Source organism: Melopsittacus undulatus, chromosome 3 (assembly GCF_012275295.1).
Source record: "Melopsittacus undulatus isolate bMelUnd1 chromosome 3, bMelUnd1.mat.Z, whole genome shotgun sequence".
In the NCBI taxonomy this organism is placed as follows: Eukaryota; Metazoa; Chordata; class Aves; order Psittaciformes; family Psittaculidae; genus Melopsittacus; species Melopsittacus undulatus.
In genome coordinates, this window is record NC_047529.1 from 86,937,831 (window position 1) to 86,961,151 (window position 23,321).

A 23,321-nucleotide genomic window follows, 5' to 3' on the forward strand; every position below is an offset into this window, starting at 1 on the left:
GGAGAACTTCTCTTTCTCCTTGGCATGTTTTTATGATAATTCAAATATTGGAGATAATTTACAACCCTACTGGTACTATACCAGAGACCTTATGTGATGGAATTTATATCACTTTTCCTTTTAGACATTTAAACCACATGTCATTCTAGAAAAACGAGGACAGAGGGCCAACAAAGGAGTGATTTATTTTCAGTTAAAATACTAGCTACATTAAAACCACATGTTATTAAGTACTGTATAACCAAACCATGCTCAGAAGAAGGCTTATGACACCAAAGCTTGCTTAAAATCTTCCTTTTTTTTTTTCCCCCCAAAAAAGTTTTGGCAGTGCATACATTAACAGGCTTCACTTGAGCTGCACAGTACATTGACTATAATTTTCCCTTGATGAAACAGGTTATTAAAGGACCAGAGTACAAATTAATTCAGTTCCTTGTTATTTCTCTTCACGTTTCTGGATGGTTGAATTTTTCTGTTCATTTTAGGTAACATTGCATCTCTGTGAATATCCCTTCTGTAATGACATGATACGATTAAGGTTGTTAAGACTGAAACACAGTTTTTCAAAGTGACACATGTATTTTGGGCATTTTACCAACATGAACTCTCATAATGTTCCTGTGAGAAGAGTAAACTAATGCACAGAAGTAGTGCACATGAATCCAAGAACAGAAGGGAAATCAATACAAAGATTAGAATTAAGGGGCCCCAATTTTGTTTTCAGTATGCAGATGCTGAGGACTAGTTTCTGTCCTCATTAAACTGCACTTCCACACCAGATTACCTAGGGCTTGATGGAAATTTTATATACTAGTGTTGACAGGTGAGTTGTCCAAAGCTTGGTGGAGATGACCAGTGAAAGATTCATCCTGTACTAAGGACTTCCACAGTTGCACCATGCTTCCATGGTGGTTCTGTGCATGTGTGTCTGGTTGATACTGGCACAGAGAGGGTGCTTGTGGATCTGAGAACTTAGCTGGCTCACCTATATGTTCCTGAGGACTTTAGGTGCCAAAACCCTGTCAAGATATGCTGATATCAAATGGGGAAGTGGAAGAGGTTTTGCCTCACTGTTCAGATTCTGTTCAGTGAGCAACCTGCATGAACTGGAAGGCTTGTCCTTGTGCTTTTGAATAACTGCATGAACATTCATGGATCACCACAACACTCCTGTCTCATAGGTAATCACTGGACAGTTTTAGCCCTAAAAGTGATCTAGCCAATTACTGTGAAACAGTTAACAGTCAAAACAGGATCAGAAGCAGCGATTTTTTATGCTTGTGTGTTTGAGATCATTCTAATTCAGATGTTACAGTCACATCTTGAAATCATTAATGCTACCTTAAGCTTTCCTGGTGTTCTCATTTCTTCTGAAATTGCGTAGCTCAAGTAGATCCTAAAGTATTGACTCTGCATCAGCAAAACACTAAAATTTGTAGCAGCTTTAAACAAAGAAAGGTATAACAGTGTATGTTATGTGTCTTTTCTCAGTCCTTGTCTGCCTAATTGAAATAAAGTATATGTAGTAGACAATATAATTTAGTAGACAATAGAAAACTGAATTAAAGCTGTGTAATTTTCTACCTTGTCTTGGAAGGAGACCAGTACAAGGTAATGTAGGAGATGGTGCTAGTAATGACACAGTGGACAAAAAAAGACCATGTGGTAGACTTGACTTATGCCATGTCTAAATCATAAACTTACACTAAATTTAACCATAGTATGAATTAATGTCTAAAATTATTAGTATCACCTCCCTAGTAAACCCCTATAGCATACAATATATTTTATTACATTTATTTTACCAGCCTGGTAGGCACACCTGTACTCACAGCTGAGGTTGCTGCCTAACTGCAGTAGATAGTGTGTAAAATCATGGTAGGAAATACAAGGCTCCTGCTGCCTGCTTTGCCTTTCCTGAAGCTCTGGAAAGCTTGTGCTGCCACCAGCGCTGAAAGAATATTGTGGGACAGAATATAGTGTCTATTGCTGTGGTAAATTCATAGGAGAAGCCCCCTTTGGGCTTCTACAATTTCGCAGCAGTTGGAGCAACAAGGTTGTTTTTCCAGGCATCTCTCCATCTTATTTCTCAGTTCTGAAATATTGCCTAGAATTTGTCTTCTACTGGTTTTTTTTCCTAAAAATATTGCAAGTGATTGTACATTTTCACTGATTATAATTCTGATTCTCTTTATGCATCTCAGATCCTTCCTTATTTTTCCTAATTTAGATTATCATTTATCATTTCTTCGTATTGCGTCATCTAACTGAGTTGTCTTCTCCCTCTCCCTAGATGTTTCCAGATGTGTGGCTGAGAGGAAGTACACCCAGGAACAAGCTCGAAAGGAATTTCAGCAAGTGTTTATCCCAGAATGCAATGACGATGGCACATATAGTCAGGTTGAAAATTTTTCATTCATTATCTTGCATGGCCAGAAAGTCCGAATATGTGTGTTTGTAGAAAATGAAGAAGAGACAAATGTAATGAGGTGAAATGTGATTTCAAAATATAATTTGTGCTACATCTGATGTTAAAAAATTGAAGGAAAATTCGTGTTTTGTGCCAAGCCCTTGTTCTTTTTTTTTTCAGAGTTGGCCAGCAAAAGAGCCAAACATTATAATTTTTCATGCAATGCACTCCATGTTCTTCTAGGCTGAGGCATCCGAGTCATTCTTGTAGCCCCCTGAATCCTCCTCATCAGATGGTAAAATGCTTGGAGTTTCTGATCTCTTCCTCATTTGGACCAGAAGTCTTGCAACCAGAGTCCATATCTTAGTGCTGAAACATGAATCGTAGAGAATTCTTCCCTATTCTCAGCTGAATTTCTGCACAAGGGTATAGTCTAAGTCTAATCTGCTTAGGTTAGATCATGGAAATCAGAAGGGATTAAGTTAGAAGCTTACTCTGATAAGTATTCCAATCAACATCACTTTCTGCTGCCTCTGTACTGCATTTCTGTGGTGAAGTTATGCTGAAGACAATCCTTCTAATTTCAGACATGGTGAGGGAAGTGATATTGGCCTTCAGGAATTACAATGCAATTGATTTCTAACAGGAATTCCAAGAGTTTCCTTTCTGACAGCTTGGGATATGAATAATGCTGGCAGAAGCACTCTGTCCTGCTCCTTCAGTGGGTGGAACAATATGTTCTGTATGTGGAAAAAAAATCAAGATTGCTTGCTTCAGTAACAGTTTATAGGTCTCTTGAGGAACTTCATTGTGAGGTTTTCATAACACCTGCACCTCAGTCTTCTGAAATAGGGTGTAAACAACCACATATTTCAATAGTTTTCTCTTCACTCAGTTCTGAAGGACTACCATGCTTTGCTTGAAATAAACTTCTTTATGCTGAAGAATCATATGTAGGACTGAGATTAGGTCCATTATGGTTTATTGTTCTAGACTGTAGTTTGCTGGACTAGTGTTTCATACTCATGTCATGAGTGCTGTGGGATAACAGACATATGTCTGACAAACTGCATATGGTTCATCTCATTCCTGACAGGTTCAGTGCCATAGTTATACTGGATACTGCTGGTGTGTCACTCCTAATGGTCGTCCTATCAGTGGCACTGCTGTGGCCCACAAAACTCCCCGGTGCCCAGGTAAGACTTGTTACAACATTGTCTCATTAGAATAGCAGATTTATGTGGCATGTGATTAGACTTAAGGAGGAAAAGTCTTCACTGGAAGAGTGGTTCAGCTCACAGACAGGTGCTAGCGAAGGTTGTAGATGCTCCATCCTTGGGGATTTGCAAATCTCAACCGGACAAGGCTTTGAGAAAATTGGTCTAACTTTTAAGCTAGCCCTGCATGAGGTCTGAAGTCACTGCCACTCTAATTCTCCCTGTGATTCTATGATCCATCTACTTTAATTCCAGTAGTATAATCTAGCTATTGAAGGGGGTTTCTGCAGTCATATGCATATGCCATGTGTACTGCCTTTTGTCTTTCATCAGGACAATTAACAGGTTCACTGTTTTTTAGATATTTGCTTCTGACCATCTTTCATTGACATATAAATCCCAAGTGTATGAGCAGTTGCAAGAATTGCTATTCACCTTCCTTGAGGCTGAGAGAATTGCACAGACACAGCTCTTAAAAATATGTTAAAACAACGTATTGTATGCCTGTTTGTGCTGTAGCACCATTCTCTCAGAAACTGGAAAATAGCTTAAAAAAATTAACCTGATAATGTAAATGAAGCTGGAAAAGAAGGTGGACTGGGGCCTTTGAGGGAATTCACCTGGTCCAATCTACTTCAGTCGTTCAAGAATAGTATTGATGTTTTAATATATAGAGGAATTACGCAAGAGATTACTGCAAAAGTTTCAACAAAGATATAAATAGTTAATTCTGCTTATAAGGTCTGTCTTGTTTAAATGATTTGGAGAATCTCCCATCCATCTTGTCTGTAGGTGCACTTTAGCCAGAAAGAATATTTTTCAGACAAATCCTTTTGATCCAGTATGAAAAGTTGCTGTAGAATGACAGTCCATTGTGAAAAATAACATAAAATGTTCACAAGCCTTAAAAATAGAGAAAAGTGTACATTCATTTTAGTGTAATTAGAAATTACTGACATTTTCAGAAGACTGGTTAGAATAGTTATTTTATGTTTCACTGACATCAGTGAAAAAGGGGTTGTGCTTAGAAAGCTGCTTCTAACCGTCTTTCATTGACATTGATAATAAATATAAATTTGAAGTGTATGAACAGTCAGAGAACAAATGGCATTGTTTTTGGCTCAAGATGTTGCTGAGTTAGTTGCTTTTGCTAATAATAATAGTTGCTTCAGTGTAGTTCTAGGTTAGTTAATAGTTTATTATAAGAGTTATTCTATCATTACAGGAACAAGACCTTAGTTCCTCTTGAAACTATATTCATGTGTCTAGCAGATAAACTTCCAGACTGCTTGAGTTTGTTTTTGGAGGGCTGGGAAATTTTTTACAGAAATGCTAAGGGGAAGGTGATAGTAGCACTTGATCTTAATTTAGTAGCTCAGAGATAAAGAGGCTGCTCCAGGGCCCAGGTGACTATACAGAGTATGTTTTTCCTTCATGGAAGATTGTGGGTAACTTTCCAATTGTTATGAGACCCCTAGGGATCATATCTGCATATTTCCTCCCCTGCTTGTATCAGTGTTCTCATACTTGATATTGTATATTGTCAAAGGACAATATACCCCTTTGTCCCTCGGGAAAGAAGCCCAGCTACAGCAGTGTTTGGAAATAAATTTGAAATGCTAGGGGATTTTGCAGTGGTAGCAGTGAAGATCTTAGTCTTAAGAGGTCTGGAGAAACCTCATTCAGCAGAGAAGGCAGCTACAGATTTTCTCAGAACCTGACGTGGTACAATAAGGCAAAACTTTGCTCTTATATTGCAGACTGAAAGCCTGAGGCACAGCTGCACCCTTCTCCCATTTCACACTATATATTCAAAATTGCCATCTGTTTAGGATAAGAGTTTTTGTTGTTTTTTTTTTCCCCAGGACTTGTGATATTTTCCAGATCACTGTTGATTCCCTTCTGTACACTTTTCTTTAGTACCACTATGCACAGGAATTACAATCAAAATATTAGTGTGTATGCTGAAGTTGAGTAGATGCACTTCTATTCTAACTAATATCTCAGGGGTGCCATTTCTTCCAACACTATTGTCCCTATTCAGTCTAATACATATTTTTGTTGCTAGCCTTGATGTAGGCATTGCCTTGTTACTTTCTGAGATTGCAGGCAAGTCTCCTGTAGCAGTGGCAGGCTGACCCCAGCATGTTTGTTTTTTCATTTGCTTCTGAATATTTTGCAGGCATGATGCTATAGCTATTTCAAAGACATTTATGCAAATTTCTCAGTTTGCACTTACTAGACTTTTTTTGAACGGGATCACTTTTGCCACCTTTTTCATCTAGAGGAGAATTATACACAGACAACAAAGATGGCAGGTAGAGTTAATTGTGAATGTGCTTTCATAATGATTTTCTCAGAGGAAATGTAATACCATGGAATGTGTAAAAATATCTTATTTTAATTAAATTGTTCAGTGTTTCTTTTCAATTTTATCTTAGTTCTTCAGTAACTTCAGATAAGTTTTGAACACATGTGTAACCAACTGTGCTGTTCCTAAGTTATGGGATAATTTCTTGCCTTTCGTTTTCTCCCAGTAGAACCACCTTTGACTTTAGTGAATATCCAGAAATAGAAGAGCATGACAGCCTGGAAGAGCTTGGATTTTAATAGAGGAAATATGGGACAGAATTTAGGATGGGCAGATAAAAGTCTGGTTAGCCAATTCCACCCCCTATCCATGTTTCACATTTACTGTGTGATATTAGATATGTGAAACAACTCCTACGTTTATCTAACTTCTAATATTGGCTAGATGAAAAGCATGATGCTTCCTAAAGGTACCTCAGGTCCTGGGACAGAAAAGTGTCTTGTGAATATCTTTTATGTACCTACAGTAGCTGTATGAGCCATTTTTTGCTCAGTGTGTTGTTCTGGTTACTCTTCCTGACATCTTTTTTGGTAGACACAAGGTGTGGAAAGAGGAAGGTTACAAGCAGCATTAAAAAACACAGGACTCTACAGCTAATTTATATAAAACCTTTGTTTAATTACCACGTGTTTACCTGAAAGAGGCTTTTTTTTCCTGTGGTTTCCAGTTATTCCTGCACAACACTCGGTATTGGTAAAGCACACATGATAAATCTCAGAATGTCATTCCACACCATGGAAGTAATCTCCACTGTTGCAGGAGTAGGGGTGAGAGGGAGAGTAAATCAAACACATTCCCATGACAGCATTAAAAAGAAAGCTCCTTAAAAATGATGAATGTCCCCCAATACTTTCACTAAAGAACACCAGGCATAAAAAATAGACATTTTTACAACTTCCCATCTCTGTTATCAGCACTGCAGGGAACTGTAGAAATTCCACAGGTATGGAGTCCTGGGAAATGGGGCAGAAACTGAGAAGCAGGTGTTAAATTATAATTGAAAAATACAGTGTTTGCCTATTGTAGGGGTTTTATGCCTTATTAAGTGTTCTGGGCTTCTGCTAGTGTGATTGCAGAGGTATGGAGACATGGAGGGTATTTTTGTGAAGTAGTTTTGCTACCTTACAATTAAGATGGTGTGATCATTTTTAAGGCCAAAATACAAGTACCATTAAAAATTCAGAAATAATGAAAATAAACATGTGGGAAGTCAATGAACCTTTAAAAATTTAAATTACATTACTTTTGTTAGCTGGTAAAAATACCCATCTTTGAATCATGTATATCTTCTGCCCCTGTCCAGAGTACTTTCCCTATACATACACAGTCAGATGCATCCATATGTGAGGAAAAAACGACATGGAAAGATAACATTCCTGTTTCTTGATATCTGCATTCAGCGATTAGATATCAAATATTCAAGATCATAAATCATTATATATATTAGATAATAGTAGATTCTCACATTCTCTTTTAAAGGATAGTTGCATATTACCATATCTATAGAAAAAGGGTATTTCTAAAATTACAAACCGCAAAACTCACATCACATTCCCTGGATGGTTATTGTGCCTCAGAAGCTGCTATAGTGAAACTCAGTGGAATTCTGGGGTTTGCAGTAAATTAAGGCATTAAGATTTCTGTTTGGGTTTTGTTTTGGTTTTGTTTTGTTTTTATTTATCAGAATCATAAATGGATAGATGGCTAAGCTAGAATAGTACTGCATTCTTCTTGTTAAAATAATGCTTTGGAATCTAATATCCCTCCTTGCCCTCTCTCATTCCATAAATACTTTTATGTGGTGTTTTGGTGGCTTACAGTGCACTGAAAACTTGGAAGCTGGTTGCATTGCCTAACTTTATCGAAGTTATAAGTTGCTATTTCTCTTTGTTCTATTATTATTTCTCTATTATTCTCTTTGAGAATGTGAACATTTGTTGTGAGTATTGAAGATACAATTTTCTAGAAACTTGCAAATGCAACTTCCTTCCACAATTTTAGATAGTAGTACTTTAATATATTCAGAAAGTGGTAGGAAAAAAAAAAACAAGTTCAATAAACCTTCTCAACTTGAACTTTGAGACAAGAAAATTTTCTGCTGCATAAATTGAAAACTGCAGGTGAATCTATGTGAGGGCACAGAATTTTCTTTGCAGGAAATTCTGTAAATATTTTTTTAGCTTGTCAAGACTATTACAAATCTCATTTTAGCCCAGTGTACCTAATATTCCTAGCATTCACTTAGGAAAGTTCTAGCATTTTAGTGAAATGAATTTCCCAGCATTCACAGTGAATTAAATTCACTGCAATAATGTTAGCCTTTGTGAATGCCACTCTCTTCCTTCATGCATCAAATTTACATCAAAATTTAGGGTATAAAAAAAAAAAAAGCAAAGCATAGAGAGAGTAATTCAATTTTCCCCGACTGTGCATGAATATTATATATTCATTATTTCTCACCATTTCACATACAGATGGAGTAATCTGAAGGCATCTTGATTTTAATGAAATCTGGAAAGATTTTTCTGATATAAGATGTAGAATGTTATATAAATTTCACCAACACATTAAATGACTCGATAATAAGCTGAATTTTAAGTTCAATTTATAATAATGGTTCTGAATATACATAAAGAGACAACACTGGTGTCAGACTGAGGCTTTACTTAATACTCTTTTTAGCACAAAAGGGGCTATCTGTGACAGTTTGTCACACGCATTCCTCATGCTGAGATCTCATTTCTATTCACACATAGGTGTAAAATGCTTTAGTATGGGTGAGAGTCAGACCTAAAATCACTGCATTTGTAAGGGAATTGTAATTATATGCCTAAGCATCAAAATTCAATTGAGAAACTAAAGAGTTAATTGTAACTGGATGAAAGTTGAGGAAAGATTAGATGACTGGTATTTAGTGCAATTAGAAAAACCTGTAATTTTGTATGCAGTACTTCTTAAAACTAGGACATCTTATTTGAGTTCAAGCTAAGCCTTTTACCAAATTCAAGCCAAGCACCAGAAAGCTCAGATCTTCTGGCTTCATCTAGCGTAAATGCAAGAATCTTCCTTCTCTTCAGAGTGAACAGATGGATTAGTATTGCAGTCTGCTTAGAGCAAACTGTCCCAAACACCCCTGGATATAATTCCTGTAATTATAATGACTTTATTTTTCCTGTCTGCATTAACACTGACTCATCACTAAGTATATTGATTTTCTGGTGATTCAAACATAATACAATAAAAATACACTACCACCAAAAAAAAGAAGTGTCTAAAGTGGAATATTTCTGTTATGGGTATGTAAAAGCTGTATTAAAAGCTGAATCCTTCAGAAGGTAGTACCAGCTTGGCTGCACTGTCATGTATTCTTTTATGAAGGCTTTAAAATCAGCGTGCCAGATTTGTGATTTGAGCTGTCTTCCCTCTGGCAGGCTCCTGTGTCTAAACTTGATGTTGAAGTAACTATCAAGTAACAATGCCTGTGATTTAGTGGGTTCTCTTATTTAAATTGTCCTTTTAGAACAGATATATTGTGCTGCAAGGTTTGGGTTTTTTGTTTGTTTTAAACCCAGTGATTTTAGTGATTCTGGAGGGAAATAAACTAGGAAAATTAAGGCAACCATATTATTTCACACACTTCAGAGCATCTGTCAGATGTGGTTTTTTGGTTTGGTTTTTTTTTTTTGGTTGGGGTTTGTTAGGTTTTATTTTGTTCTTTTTTTTCCATTAAAGCAGGTATACGTAAGAAGAGACTGTGGTGAGAATTGATAGACATTATGATTTTTAATTTTTGATCACTCTATGTAGGTCTTCAGAGAGAAAACTACTACTTCTGAAGGTGCTTTTTTAAAGCAACAGAGATAGATCTGTTGATAAGAAGTGGCTAGGAGTTAGAATCATGCCAGTGGTTGTAACAATGAGATATATGCAAGAAATAAGGAAGTATTTCTATTCTAAAGCCTAAGGGCAACCACCTCCTGTAAAAACTACTAAAGAAACCAGTAGATTCTTCATTTCTTGACAACTTGAAATCAAGACTGGATGCTGGGTTAGAGTCCAGGCTGGTTGGATAATCTATTAAACTCCATCTCCTGCAAGCTTCTTGATACCATTTCCACTGCTGCTGTCTCCTTTTCTAAGTGCCACAACTCTGGGGATGTCTCCCGCAACTAACCTGGGCTGAAACTCATAATAATGTTCCGTCTCTGCCTCTACCAACTCACACACTTTTTACACCACCATAGGGTTTTCAGAGGGCTTTGTGTGAGGTAGTTAAAGCAGAAAGGTTTCAATGACTCATTAAATCTGAACTATTTTTCTTAGAAGACATATTAAAAATAAAAATAATATTTATCTGTTTAATTCCTTTTTCCATTGCAGGTTCAGTGAGTGAGAAGCTGCCACAACGAGAAGGTGCAGGAAAAGCAGGTAAATATCTTAGCTAGCCTTTAAATAGAAACTAAAATACCTGTGGGATACATCACTGTAATTTTCTATAAGTTTCAATTATCAATAGTTATTCATCATGTATTACAGCTACACGTATACTACACATACATGCATATATGCTATGAATTTTATGTCTGCATTTTAGTTATTTAGTACACGTATAAGTATAAATGTATGTATATATGTATGCATGTATTTGTCTATATATGCATAGATAGTATGCTTTTCCAAACTCAGCCCTGCAAACTTCGCTATTCTGTGCTGTTTGGAAGATAACTTTTATTCCCATAGCTACTCTGAAATACTTTCCCATACTGTTTGCTTGCCCTGGAGGACAGATTATTCTGTCTGTTAGATAAAGACAGCATTCTGCAGTCCCAAAATCTCAGGAACTGGAGTCCTCACTTTATTTCCATAGCAATCAGTGCTTGAGTCATCTTGGACTCAGCACTTTGTTCTATATTGTGTTTAATTCATCTGATGGCTTACATTCATGGCCAGATGATTGTTATTGTTAGAGATAGATCATGGTGTATATCTTGTTGGCAGGGCAAAATATGATGAGGCTCCAACATAGCTGGTAGATTTAAGTGAGGGAGATGTCTATGCTTTAAACAAAATCAAAGCTTATGTTCTCCAAACACCTAAAGGAATTTTAAACTCAACTGAAAATAGCATTTTAAATGTAGCTGTCAGTTACAATGGCATAAATTAATTTTAAAGAAGTTACACATTTATGTGAATGTTAATGAGTGGTGTACTGTAAATATAATTGAAATTTTTTTTTACAGGAACTTTTGCAACATTGTAGTCTACCCAACATTTAAATACACATTGTGCAGTTAGGTTAAGAAAATCAGTACTTCTTTAAAGCTAATAATTACAAAGAACTGGAAAATTGTTCCTTCATGTGTTTCCAGGCAATTGTGGGTTCCACTAACCTTAAGTTACCCATTTGCTTTAGGTCAGGACTTTTGCTTTCAGCTTTAAACTATCCCATGTATGAAACTTGTCTAGAATCCTTTATTTTTGTTTGTGACTGTGGCAGCTGAGCTGCTGAACCATAAATGATCAATCACAGAAAAAGGAACTGGAATGAACACTATTTATCAAGTCTTCCTTCGCATCACGAATATTTGTGTCTAAAGTGATATGGTTGCATTTTAATCACACCCTATTTTTATGCTCCATCACAAGTCTGCAGCATGGACAGCCACTGACCAGGTTCCCAGGCAGTCCTTGGCTCTTCTCAGATGCTGCTAACTTCCTCTCCCCACCGTTTTTCCAGTCAGTCTTTAAAGTCAGACCTTAAGCATGCTTCAAAGAAAGTGATGCTGTTAGAGACATCACAACATCTTTAGGAACCATCATGGAGCAGTGAACAGGATCAGCTGAGTGAGAACTGTGCTTCAGTTTCACAGTCAGTGTAGTAAAAAATATTCTGTAGCTCAGCTTGAAAAGGCACAGCAGTAGTTTTTGAAATAGCCATAAAACTCCCTGTTCATCTTTCCTCTGCACGTTCCTGTGAACTAATCAGAGGTGCCTGGATGGGGGTACCTTGACCGTATTATAACCCACCGAGCTTAGGCAGGTTCACAATGTTCTCACTGCTGCAGAGAGCATGTTCCAGACCTTCAAGTGTGAGGAACTCTACTCAAGAGACAGCATAGACTTAGCCTGAGACAGTTTCTTCTTCCAAGATGTCACACAGAGACTCAGAGGAGAAGATGACCTGGTGGGCCATATCTGTTGCAGTTGTTAACCTTGCTCTCTCTATTTCAATACTGAAAGAAAATTTCCAGCTGCAGGCTTTGGAGGTCAGTTTGCATGCTTGCAAATTTTCACATTAAACCAAGCAGGAGTAAAACTTTAAAGATAATTCCTAAAGTATCTTCCCTGGCCCCAAAGTTTCCTCCTCTAATCAAGGAAAATATTCAGACAATCTGTAAAGCACAGGTGTCAGGGGTGGGATCACATCCCTTTTTTCTAATTCTTAGCTGACTGCAGGGCTATATTCTTGGTAACTGAACTCTTGACAGCAAAGAGATGGTTTCTGTTTAAATATATGCACATATGGACTGGTATGCCTGTGCCTGCCACAAAGACCTATGCAATTAACCTGTGAGATATCCAATTAACATGAAGATGAACTGTGACTCTGTTTTGACCAATGGAATGCCACATGCGTCGTCATTCTTAAAGGGGTTTTCTGTGAAAAGGTGATGTACCTGACAGAGGGCTAACAGAAAATTAATGTAGGCATCTTCCAGCAGATTAAGGGTAGTTCAGCACCTGAGGGAGTTATGGATTGAATTTAATGCCTCTTAGATTATACAGATACCTTGCAAAAAGTATTTGGTCCATTGATGATCGAAAGCAAGCCTCTTTATATTTTTGGGGGATGGGGAGCGACATGAGGCCAGTTTTATGATTCAGTCATTAAACATCTGTCGAGTTTTTAAAAATGAAAATCGATAAACTGTTTCAAATGCTGCCTGAACAGAGTTCAAAGGGCTAACTTTAATTGCGCTAAAATCACTGAAGTTGCACCATTATATCTCAATTTCAGGTAACAGCATAAGATCAGATGTGTCAGAAGCTGAACCTGTGTAGCAAAAGAGGATTAGAGAAATGTAATGTAAACTAAAACCTGAGTTTCTGTCTGGGGTCTTGGGAATATTTACCTACTGTAAGCTACCCTCTGAAATTCTGTGTTTTCTGAATCATGTGCTGATTGATGATCTAAATATATATCTTGATCCTCAGTACACTAGGATACTTGGTGGCTTCTCTGAAATTAATCAATGGTCTTATTCCACCACCCAGAGGACACCACAAAAATGCCAAGCAAAACTAATGAAAAGTGACAGTCTGTTAAGGAACCGGAGCAAAGTTGCCTGTCATTACATGGACGTGAAGAATGAACGCTCTTAAAGGACACCTTTTCATGCTTTGGTTAGAACATTTTGCAGTTAAAATAAGTTTCTATTGCTTCTGTTTTGGTTTTATGAAAAGCATAGAGGCTAGTGTGCCATGGCTGAAAATTTGGGTTTTACCTGGTAACTCTATTTTCTGTGAACTAGGCTGTGGCTTCCAGAGTCCTCTGCATGATCTGCATAAAGAAAATAAAGATTTGCAAAAAGAAATCCCTGGGGTAATGACATCAAAGAGAGCAGGGAAAAGGCTATTCTGACTTGTAGTAGCAAGAAGAAATGGAAACAGATAGTGTGTTAGCATTAAAGCTGCTCCTCACTGTTACCGTGGTAGGGCTACATGTAAGAGGAAGCTTCTCAGTTAACTTTGGTCTAGCTTACATGAAAATGCCAGGAAAACAACCAGGAAAATATGTTGGTCAGACATCCAGCTGTGAAATTGCAAGAAATAAAACCCTTGCATGGAAGATGCTGTCTACTGACAGACACCTGGTGCTGGAGTAAGTGCCATGCTACAGGAAACAGCAATGACTGGAAAGTATGTACTAGCAAGTCCTATAGGTCATGTTTACCCAGTATCTGCAGTAATTTTAAGTAACAAAAAACAATAAGGTAAAGATAGGTCTTTGGGTACTGCAGTCTCTCACATCAAGCTAAATTAAATATTTTTTCATATTGAGGTTTTCTTTTGCAGCACTACTTCCACTGTGCTTCAGTGAACCTAAATTTACTCACATCCTCTTACAATTTCTGTAAAATTTCCTCTTTCTTTTCTTTCAGTAATGGTTGGTAGCAGATGGATGGAGATGGCTGACTGGAGGATAAGAATTATGCAATGATATTCTCGTCCTTTAATCTGTGAATCTTGCTCATAAGATCAGTTGACTGTTAAATAGATCCTGCTGGGCTGAAAGAAACTTTACTTTCATTTTAAGGTGTCAACATGTCTGCAGCAACTCATTCGCCCCAGACTGCTTTTGCTTTCACAGGTCTTACTCCTTCTATATATTTTCCAGTTACTGACAAAAATGCTGATTTCCTCAGTTATAATCTATAGGTATTAATGTACAGCTTTAAAAATGCAGAATTATTGTCCAGGGAGCAGCCTGATCACTTCATGCCTCATCAGAACCCTGCAATCATTTTGCCAGCCATAACCTCAAAAGCTATCCATTTATACTCCATAGTCTGTAGATGTGATATATCTGTTCTGTGTAGTACCTATAAATAATATTTAAATTATTTGTTTACTGGCCGGGGCTATGTGCAAATCATTAGTATCAATCACGTATGTACACTTATTTAGCTTACTCTCATAATTGTAGTCTCCTTGCAAATCTTTTCCATTCTGAATTCAGATGATGCCTCAGCTCCCGCGCTGGAGACTCAGCCTCAAGGTGATGAAGAAGGTGAGCATCGACAGGAACTTAACAGTACGGTTTTAACTGGGCAGTATAGACTGTATATTGTAATATCCAAGGCTACCTTAAGAGTTTGAGTAACTACCCCTTGAGCAACTAACTCTTGAGAGTTAATTAGTTGCAAGAAAATGCAAACATCTGTCCCTTTTTTCCAAATGAAGACTGCAAACACAACAGAGTCTTTATTTCATGTGATAGTTTTAAGATGACACTACAGCTAGAGAGTCCGACATTAGCAATTTTAATTGTCACTACACAAAGCAGAGACAGGTATTAAACTTGAGTCCGAGTGCAGATTTAGACTGAGTGGCCAGGTGAGAATGTTAAAGGGTAAATTCTATCCACAACATATTGCCTATGTAATATTAAGGTTGATATTTTGTCAGGCTTATATGTGTCTGGAGAAATTTGGTGCTCTGTAAATTGAAAGCTCAAGGCCTACATGCAATAATTGTCCTGTCTTGTGGCTGCCTTACTATTCACTGAAAATCTCACAGAATCTGTTCTGAAGTTATTACATATTTTGTGTCCACACTGGGAGATTTTTATTCTGATTAAACATAATTTTAGTCTGAAAGTATTGCTTTCAACCTTTTGTATGAATTGGATAAGGAAGAAACTATTCATACCTTTGTATGAATAAAGGTTTTAACTCGTCCAATAAACACCAGTGTGTCTCTTTATTTTTAGATCCATGTGTATTTAAAATCAGCCAGTTACTATACAGCTGCTAGTAACTTTTGTTTAAAAAAAAAGAAAGTAATATTTTAAATTATTTTTTTTTTCCCCTAGATATAGCTTCTCGTTATCCTACATTATGGACTGAGCAAGTAAAGAGTAGACAAAATAAAACTAATAAAAGCTCAGGTAAGAAACTTAAATTGTCCTTACTTTGCAAAGCTCCCATGAAGACATGAATTAAGCCTTGTTAAAACAAGCCATTTAAGTGAAAGCCATTTTAATAACCATTACACTTCCACTCTTATCATATGAAAGCAACTTTATGATGGGCATTGTAATGATTTTGTAGGCTCACGCATTATATGTTCATTTTATATAGAGGTATTTTTGGCCAGGCTTTAGTACGTGTAAATTGATACTACTCCATTGAAGTTTCTGGCTCACATCTGTGTGCATCTGTGAGTGGATCTGACATTTATTTTTTTCATCCACTTTAATTCTCTCCCTCTTTGTTGTCTACTTCTATTTTATTTTTGTAGGGTGATGTGTAGCAAGAAGGTGATTGGAAAATGACGGTGTAGGTTACAAGTGTTTGGTGGTATATCTTAGGAGACAACCCCATTAGAAACCAGTCATCTGTTAACAGGAAAAGTGGAAAGACGGTGGTTTTGTTTGTTTTTTGTTTGTTTGGTTTTTTTTTTTTTGCTACATCATCCATTATTTACAACCTGATCACCAGTTTAGTGTAAATTAATTATCTTGCTTTGTTTTGTAATTGCTGAATTTTGGCTTTATTTTTTTTCACCATTGTTCAGAATTGAGCTTTGTAAACCTGGACTAGGAATGTCAGGTGAATGTCCTGAGACAGAAGCCTCTTAAAATATTTGGATAGATTCAGTGTTTTGGTGGATTACAAGTTTTGATGCCTTCCTTGCTGCTCCTTCCTTTCAGTGGAACAAACTTCAGAGAATCTGGGTTTCCTAGTTTCTTTTTCTCTGAAAAAATGTTTAATTCAGAAGGAATCGTTAATGATACAGGCTGTGATTCAGTGAACCATGCAAAAGCACACTTCAAATCCAATGGAAACTGAAGTTGTGTTTTACATAAAGTACTGTGTTTAAGTATTTTACTGAATTGAGGCCCAAAAGGATTTTAAAAGAGAAGCAATTATCATACAACAGACTGACATATCTTTACTAATAGGTTTACAGATTTTTAACATGAAAGCAATCATTATTAATGTTTTTTCCTCTCCTTGATTCTCCAGTAGGTGCTCAGGGGAAGGACCTTAGAGTGTAGGCAAGAGTTTGAAGCAAACACTTTCTGTGCTGGACATTTATTCTGCATTTCTTCACTCAGTGTTAGCAAGAACAGAATTCCTTCGGGATTTCTGTTGTGTAAAATATATATATAGGAATAAGTCACTTTTAGGGGTGTTAATTTAATTTTTATGGTGCTAGAGACTAGAATTAAAGCAAGAACCCTTGAGTTTGCAATGGAGCTGCTGGAATACAGTTTCAACACACACACACACACATAAATAAATCAGAAAAGCACCAAAGAAAAGTTGGGTTTATTACCATGAACTTGTAACCTTCAGTCCATCTAAAGACATATCTGCAAAGGAAGAGAAGCCAGAAACATAATCTGTTTTATGATTGTTAGTCCTTAGTGCATTAGCATCAAAAGCATGGTTGTGTTGGATTTGCTAACAGGACTTGCTCACAACTGTACTATGTACACATGTATGTATGTATCTCTGGAGGGCTAGCAGTTGTTGCAGTCTTTGGTGCCATACCTGAACTAGCAGAAGGCAGCAGACATTTTGTGGCCATCCTTCTTTTAATTTGTTGGCATACCTGATGTGCTAGAAGCAACCACTAGTCTCTCTTCTGAACTTCTCTTGTATATGCAATATAATATACATAATCAAGTTGGATCTAGGTACTAAAAACAGTGTCCTCACCAGTTCTGCTAGACAGCATCTCTCTTCCAGACTCCAAAGTATAATGCGTGTCAGTGACTGTACATTCATAAGTTGTTTTGATGGCTAAGCCTCACTGATATTCAGTAAACAGGTCTTTTAAGGTCTAGGTTAGATTTTCCCATTCCAAGTGGTGCCAGGGCTTTTGGGAACATCCACAGAGAATGAACTCTGGGCTGCTATGTGTATGGAGGGACCTCATGACTGAATCCACTGAATTGTAAACTAACCACCTTTGGACACCCAGGCTTCAATATAAGGGATAAATACAGTTGTCTTCTTTACTCAGTTTGCTTAGCAAACTCTGATTCAGACTTTGTCATACAAAATCCAGAAATCTTACTAAATTGTGTTTGTTGGAGTAAAATGAGGAGAATTTATGACTCCCTGTAAACTGCTTTATAAAAATGAAACCCAATTTATTCATAGTGGATTAAGTTTTCCTTTCTTGTGCTACAGTAACCCAAGTGTTTTCAAATAAATTCTTCAGGTGCAAATAACACTATGACCTAGCCCTGCCTGTAGAAAATAACTAAAGAAAAATAATAAAGCTAAAAATTTCAGGCAAAGTCCAAATATCCTACTTAATACTATTTTAGTCTTTATCGCTATTAACTTTTCTATTTTTCACCTGTTCTAATATGTCATCGTCAACAAAGTCATGAGCATAAAGAAACTTGTCTTGACCTGAGAAGTCCATCTCCTTACAAGAATATTTTTGTGAGTTAAGGATCATAAATTAATACATTAAATTTACTGTACTCATCCTGAAGAGATTTGCTTTAGCTTCTCTGCGAATGATCTGCCAGTTACAGTTAGCCAGTAAAGTCAGCATAAGCTTTTAGGTTTTGGAACATAGAAAATAATGGCTTTTGGAATTCTAGTTTATAATAGTTATCCAGTACTTTCATTTGATTAAATCAGACCAAATTAATTTAGCACAAAATAATGGTATTTGGGAGATGCAGGGCATGAAATTACTGGATTATGTATCCATGTTCTATAATGATTTGTAGGGCATAGTCTTTTTTTATTCTACAGAAAAATAGGCTTTTGCTGCTTACTAAAGACAACTGGAGAGTGCAATTGAACATACTAACTTTTGATGATCAAATGTTACTGGTGGCAATCCCCCCCATCAATGCTGGGTCATGTAACAATAGCAGTGTTTAGAGTGGTTTTTGAGTGTTTTTGAGCTCCCCCTCTATTTGACCCTGGTAAAGCCACATCTGAAGTACTGTGTCCACTTCTGGGCTCCTCAGGACAAGACAAGGAGCTACTGAGAAGGGTGCAGCAGAGGGCCACAAAGGTGATCAGGGGTTTAGAGCATCTTTCTTGTGAGGAGAGATTGTGGGAGGTGGACCTGTTAAGTCTAGAGAAGACTGAGAGGAGACCTCATTAATGCCTATCAATATCTCAAAGGCTGCTGCCAGGAGGATGGTGCCAGACTCTTTTCAGTGGTGCCCAGCAACAGGATGAGGAGCAATGACCATAAACTAAAGCACAAGAAGTTTCACCTAAACATGAGGGAGAACTTCTTTATGTTGAGGGTGGCACTGGAACAGACTTCCCAGGGAGGTTGTGGAATCTCTCTCTCTGGAGACATTCCATAACCGCCTGGACATGTTCTGTGTAAGCTTCTCCAGGTGGCCCTGTCTTAGCAGGGGAGTTAGACTAGATAATCTCTAAAAAGTCCCTTCCAATCCTAATGACTCTGTGATTCTGGCATAGTTTAGTGGGAGGTGTCCCTGCCAGTGGCATTGGGGTTGGAACTAGATGATCTTAAGGTCCTTTCCAACCTTAACTATTCTATGATTCTATGATTTTGTGATCTCCATTTTAGCTCTTTTGTATGTTGAAAATGACTTTTGGATATTTTTAAAGATTTTTTTCTTTTCAGAGTTAGGAAAAAAGTATGCGTCTTGTTGCTAAAATAACATAGTGTTTGCTGAGATTGTTTTATACATGTGCCTTGGTGGCTTTGCAGGTATTTCATTTCTTGGTTGTTTTTTTGTATCTTTTGGATTATTTTGAAGCCCACATTCCTCATTTCTTCTTCAGTTTCCCAGAAAGTATTGTGGGTTTGCCACATCATATTGACAGAAATAGAATTACAGCAATAGCTGTCAAATGGAGAAAAGTGCATTGAAAACAATCAAGCATGATACTATATGGCTTCTGATTAAAACATTATAGCAGCCAACACACTGCTGCCTCTATATGGACTTGGTGTCTAAATTCATGCTGTAGTTTGTGGAGTTGAGGTCAAGTGGATTCTAGAGAGCAGCCCACATCGTAAAGTCAACACCTGCGCTCGAGCAGCTAACTAGATACCTGGACCTCACAGTGGTGACTAGTTTGGATCTCTAGCTGATGTAAAAGTATTTATCCTGTAGACAGATAAACTTTATCCCACCCAGAATCAGTTGAAAGTTCAGGTAGTACTCTTTTAGAGCTTGTCTATTTTACAAAGACCAGAGGACAGAAGGCTTTTTCCTTGAAGAAACTGGGTATCTAAGACTATGTACTCAGTAGTTGCCAGTTATTGTGGCTTCAGGGCTACGTGTAACTTTCATGTGGGTGGAGAGCACATGACAGAACAGATACTTGACTTTGATTCATGTGTTAATTTTTAAATACATGAAATGAGTGGGTAGAAACTTAGGGCCCCTCGCAGTCAATGGCAGAAGTCCCAGACAGTGTTTGAGCAGCCATTCATACTCTGACTACATGCTACTAGTTCACGCAATAGTTCACATTTCATCTGGATCAAGTACAGGCACGTGATGTAGTGCTTTGTGCCAGCTTTGTGCTCTGTGCCAGCTTTATGCTTTAAGCAGGTGCTGGAGGACAAGCTGTACATGATCCAGCAAGCAATAGGGTCGGCCCAGAGGAAGACTTTCTGGCATAAAGGCTGCCAAGGGAGGGTCAAACTGTCAAAATGCTTAACACATCCATGCCAAACGTGGGTGATATGGTTATGACAAAGAATCCTAAATCATTATTAATTCTCTCCTCAAACGATGGCTTTAGTGACTTTAAGAGTGCCCAGACTTCAGCCAACTCTGGTAATGTAGAATCATCTTTAGTCTCATTTTTGCTTTGGCTGTGCACACACGAAAGGAACATGTAGCTTTTCAGTTAATTTTCTGACACAACAGAGTAGTGGTTTATTGCTGCCGGTTTAGTGCAGATCCTCTGTTTCAGAGCTTTAAAACTGTTACAAGATTTTATCAATTAGCCCCAGAGGGCTCAATCTAACAGGAGTTTCATTCTCAAAACCCCATCTGGGAGAACACTGAAGTGCGCATATTGTACAGACTGCCTGCAAATGCAAATGAAAACAGTATAATATCCACTGTGAACACATTCTTAATACAGTAAAATAGCGAATTTAAGGTAATAATGTAACTAGCAATTACCTGTCTGTATCTCTATGAAATAGGTGCTTGCATTCATCTGCCCGCATAGACTGACTCTGTTGGCAGTCTGCTGGTGAGACTGACTAATGTGACAGAGTGACATTCTAAGATTTTAACACAGTTTTTATTGCCTTGTCATCTGACTGCTTTAAAGCATTTGTACATGTGAGTTTTTCTCACGTGGAAACTATGTTGGCTGTCAGTGAGGTTTCTGTTTTGTTAATATTGTTTTCTTTCTCAGAGGCAATTATTCAGTGGGATCCTGGGATCCCTGTGCGCTGATGATTCCCTGAAAGTCACCGTCTTACAAAGAACCAGTACAAAACCTGTTCCATACTCCAAAGCTCATGTTCATTCCAGATTGAACCTGGTTAATGTCCTCCTGCTATGCCTATCCTGGCAAAACTCAGCTCTGAAGTTAAAAAAGCCTGCATGAAAAAAACAAAAAGTTTTTTTTAATTTTTATTTTTTTCAGAGGAAATAAATGCAAGAGTTGGTGTGTTTACCCAATCACATAAATTCTAATAGCTGTTTCTTTCTAAGCATGGCAAAATGAGAAACGTATAGACAGGAAAATGAGTTACATCTCAGTGACTTTGTATTTATTCTCATAAATGGTTGCATTTACCAGATATTGCTTTTAATATTGACTGAAGATAAACTACGTGCAGTTGAAAGTGTTTGAGCTAGCAAGAAAAAAGTAAGATCCTGAACTTGCATTGTAAATACAGCCATTAGCTGTAGCTGGAGAAATCAAAAGCATGGAAATAAGTTGCTGAAATATAGGCTTCATATGGCTTAGAGTATCTGATATGTGCATGGGCTAGAGTTATGACAGCCTACTAGAAATCAGTGATGGTTTGGTATGCAGGATTGATGACAGCCCAGAGTACCCAAAATGGCATTGAACTGACCCTAAGAACCTCAATTCAAACCATGAAAGTAAGTAGAAGGCAGAACTATTGATTTTAAATAAATCTTCAAACCTATGAACTGGCTATTAAGTCTACATATGCATTCTCTCAGATGAAGCCCACTCTATTACAGATGGGCAGTCAGTCTCTGCCAAATTCAAGACAAGTCAAAATATAGATATTATTACTGTGAATTTTATAGTTTGGGCTCATCTGCAAGTTGGTTCACAAGGAAAGGTATTAGCATTTTTTGTGACTTCTACAGCTAAAATCTGAATCTTTTGTGATGTCACAGATCTGACTTTTGGGCCTTGTAAAGTTTGTGGGTGACGGAAGGCATCAGCTGATAGAATATTTGTTATTTTGTCTATTATCTCAGAAAGCTGGATGTGACAGATAAAGAAAATGTGACAGATAAAGAAAAAAGCATTGTGAGGAAGTTAAGTACAAAAAACTGATAGAGAGAAGAACTGGAAGCTTCCAGGCCAAGAATCCTGTGGCCTTCTCAGACTCTTTAGGTTAGGTCTGGTTGCTGACTCACTGAAATATTCCCTTTAGAGTTTTTGAATGAATGAACTATTTGGAGTGAAGTATAATTTCTGATTTGTATTTTACTATAAGAACAGTATGGTTAAGAAACTCTGGGGGAGGAAGATGTGTGAGGCACTGTCATATCTTGTTATATCCCCTACTGTTTTATTTTAAATATTGAAGAGTAGGACGTAGTTCTCTTCCATTTTTTTTGTTGGTTTGGGGTTTGTTTTGGATTTTGTTGGGTTGTTTTTTTTTTTTTTTCTGTCAAGAATCAGAAGAGTTTCAGTGTACTATTCTTTCAGAACACTGGTTTTGAGATACTCCTTGACAGCTGAAAAACTGGATTTTTTGAAACTACTGATTGTTCACACAATTAGGGCCTATTAGTAAATGGTTGACTTAATTCCTAATGCAGAATTTTGTCTTACTTTTCAGTAGCAATTTTTAATGATATAGTAGTCTTGATTGAGCTATTATGCAGAGGGAGCAGTATTCTTCACCCTCTTCACCTGTGAAGATTACTCTTTATAGTCTTTGGTCTTTTTGCCTTGCTTTTACCTTACTTTACTTGCTTTGCCTTGTCTGTCCTAAACTGGTAAAGGAAAATTCCAGTTTTCTTTCAGTCTCTTCCAAGAAGATAAAACTTTCCAGACCTCCTCACAGTGCTAGTATATTATGATACATTCCTAATTTGCAAGCTGCTGGATCATGTTTATTACTGTCCTATTTTTAATAATCCTTTTCACAAGCATTTTCATTTATCTTCATTTTAATTTTACATATTAGTCCAAAACCTTTATAAAGATCAAGCACTGACATTTCCAGTTTTTTCCTCCCACGACAGGGGAAGATCCTCCCATCCTAAGCCATTAAAAAAAGAGTTCTGTTTTACATCCAGTTGACATTCTTTATGCTCAGGATGTTCCAGGGTTTTATTGGACCCTCACTGTGGGACAAACAAAAAAAGAAAAAGGAAAAAAGAGGA

At 37.3% G+C, this 23,321-nt stretch overlaps 1 protein-coding gene across 3 annotated transcripts in view; it reads left to right on the plus strand.

Annotated features, from left to right (window-relative positions):
* The window catches only part of SMOC2 (SPARC related modular calcium binding 2), a 141,328-nt gene that overhangs the window by 56,293 nt on the left and 61,714 nt on the right, over positions 1-23,321 (plus strand). The window contains exons 3-7 of one of the 3 annotated variants that reach the window (XM_031048588.2): positions 2,294-2,400; positions 3,507-3,606; positions 10,379-10,426; positions 14,706-14,789; positions 15,594-15,668. In XM_031048588.2, the coding sequence (XP_030904448.1) occupies positions 2,294-2,400; positions 3,507-3,606; positions 10,379-10,426; positions 14,706-14,789; positions 15,594-15,668 (414 nt within the window). The remainder of the gene's footprint in view (positions 1-2,293; positions 2,401-3,506; positions 3,607-10,378; positions 10,427-14,705; positions 14,790-15,593; positions 15,669-23,321) is intronic. The other 2 variants (XM_031048589.2, XM_031048590.2) reach the window with 2 other exon arrangements.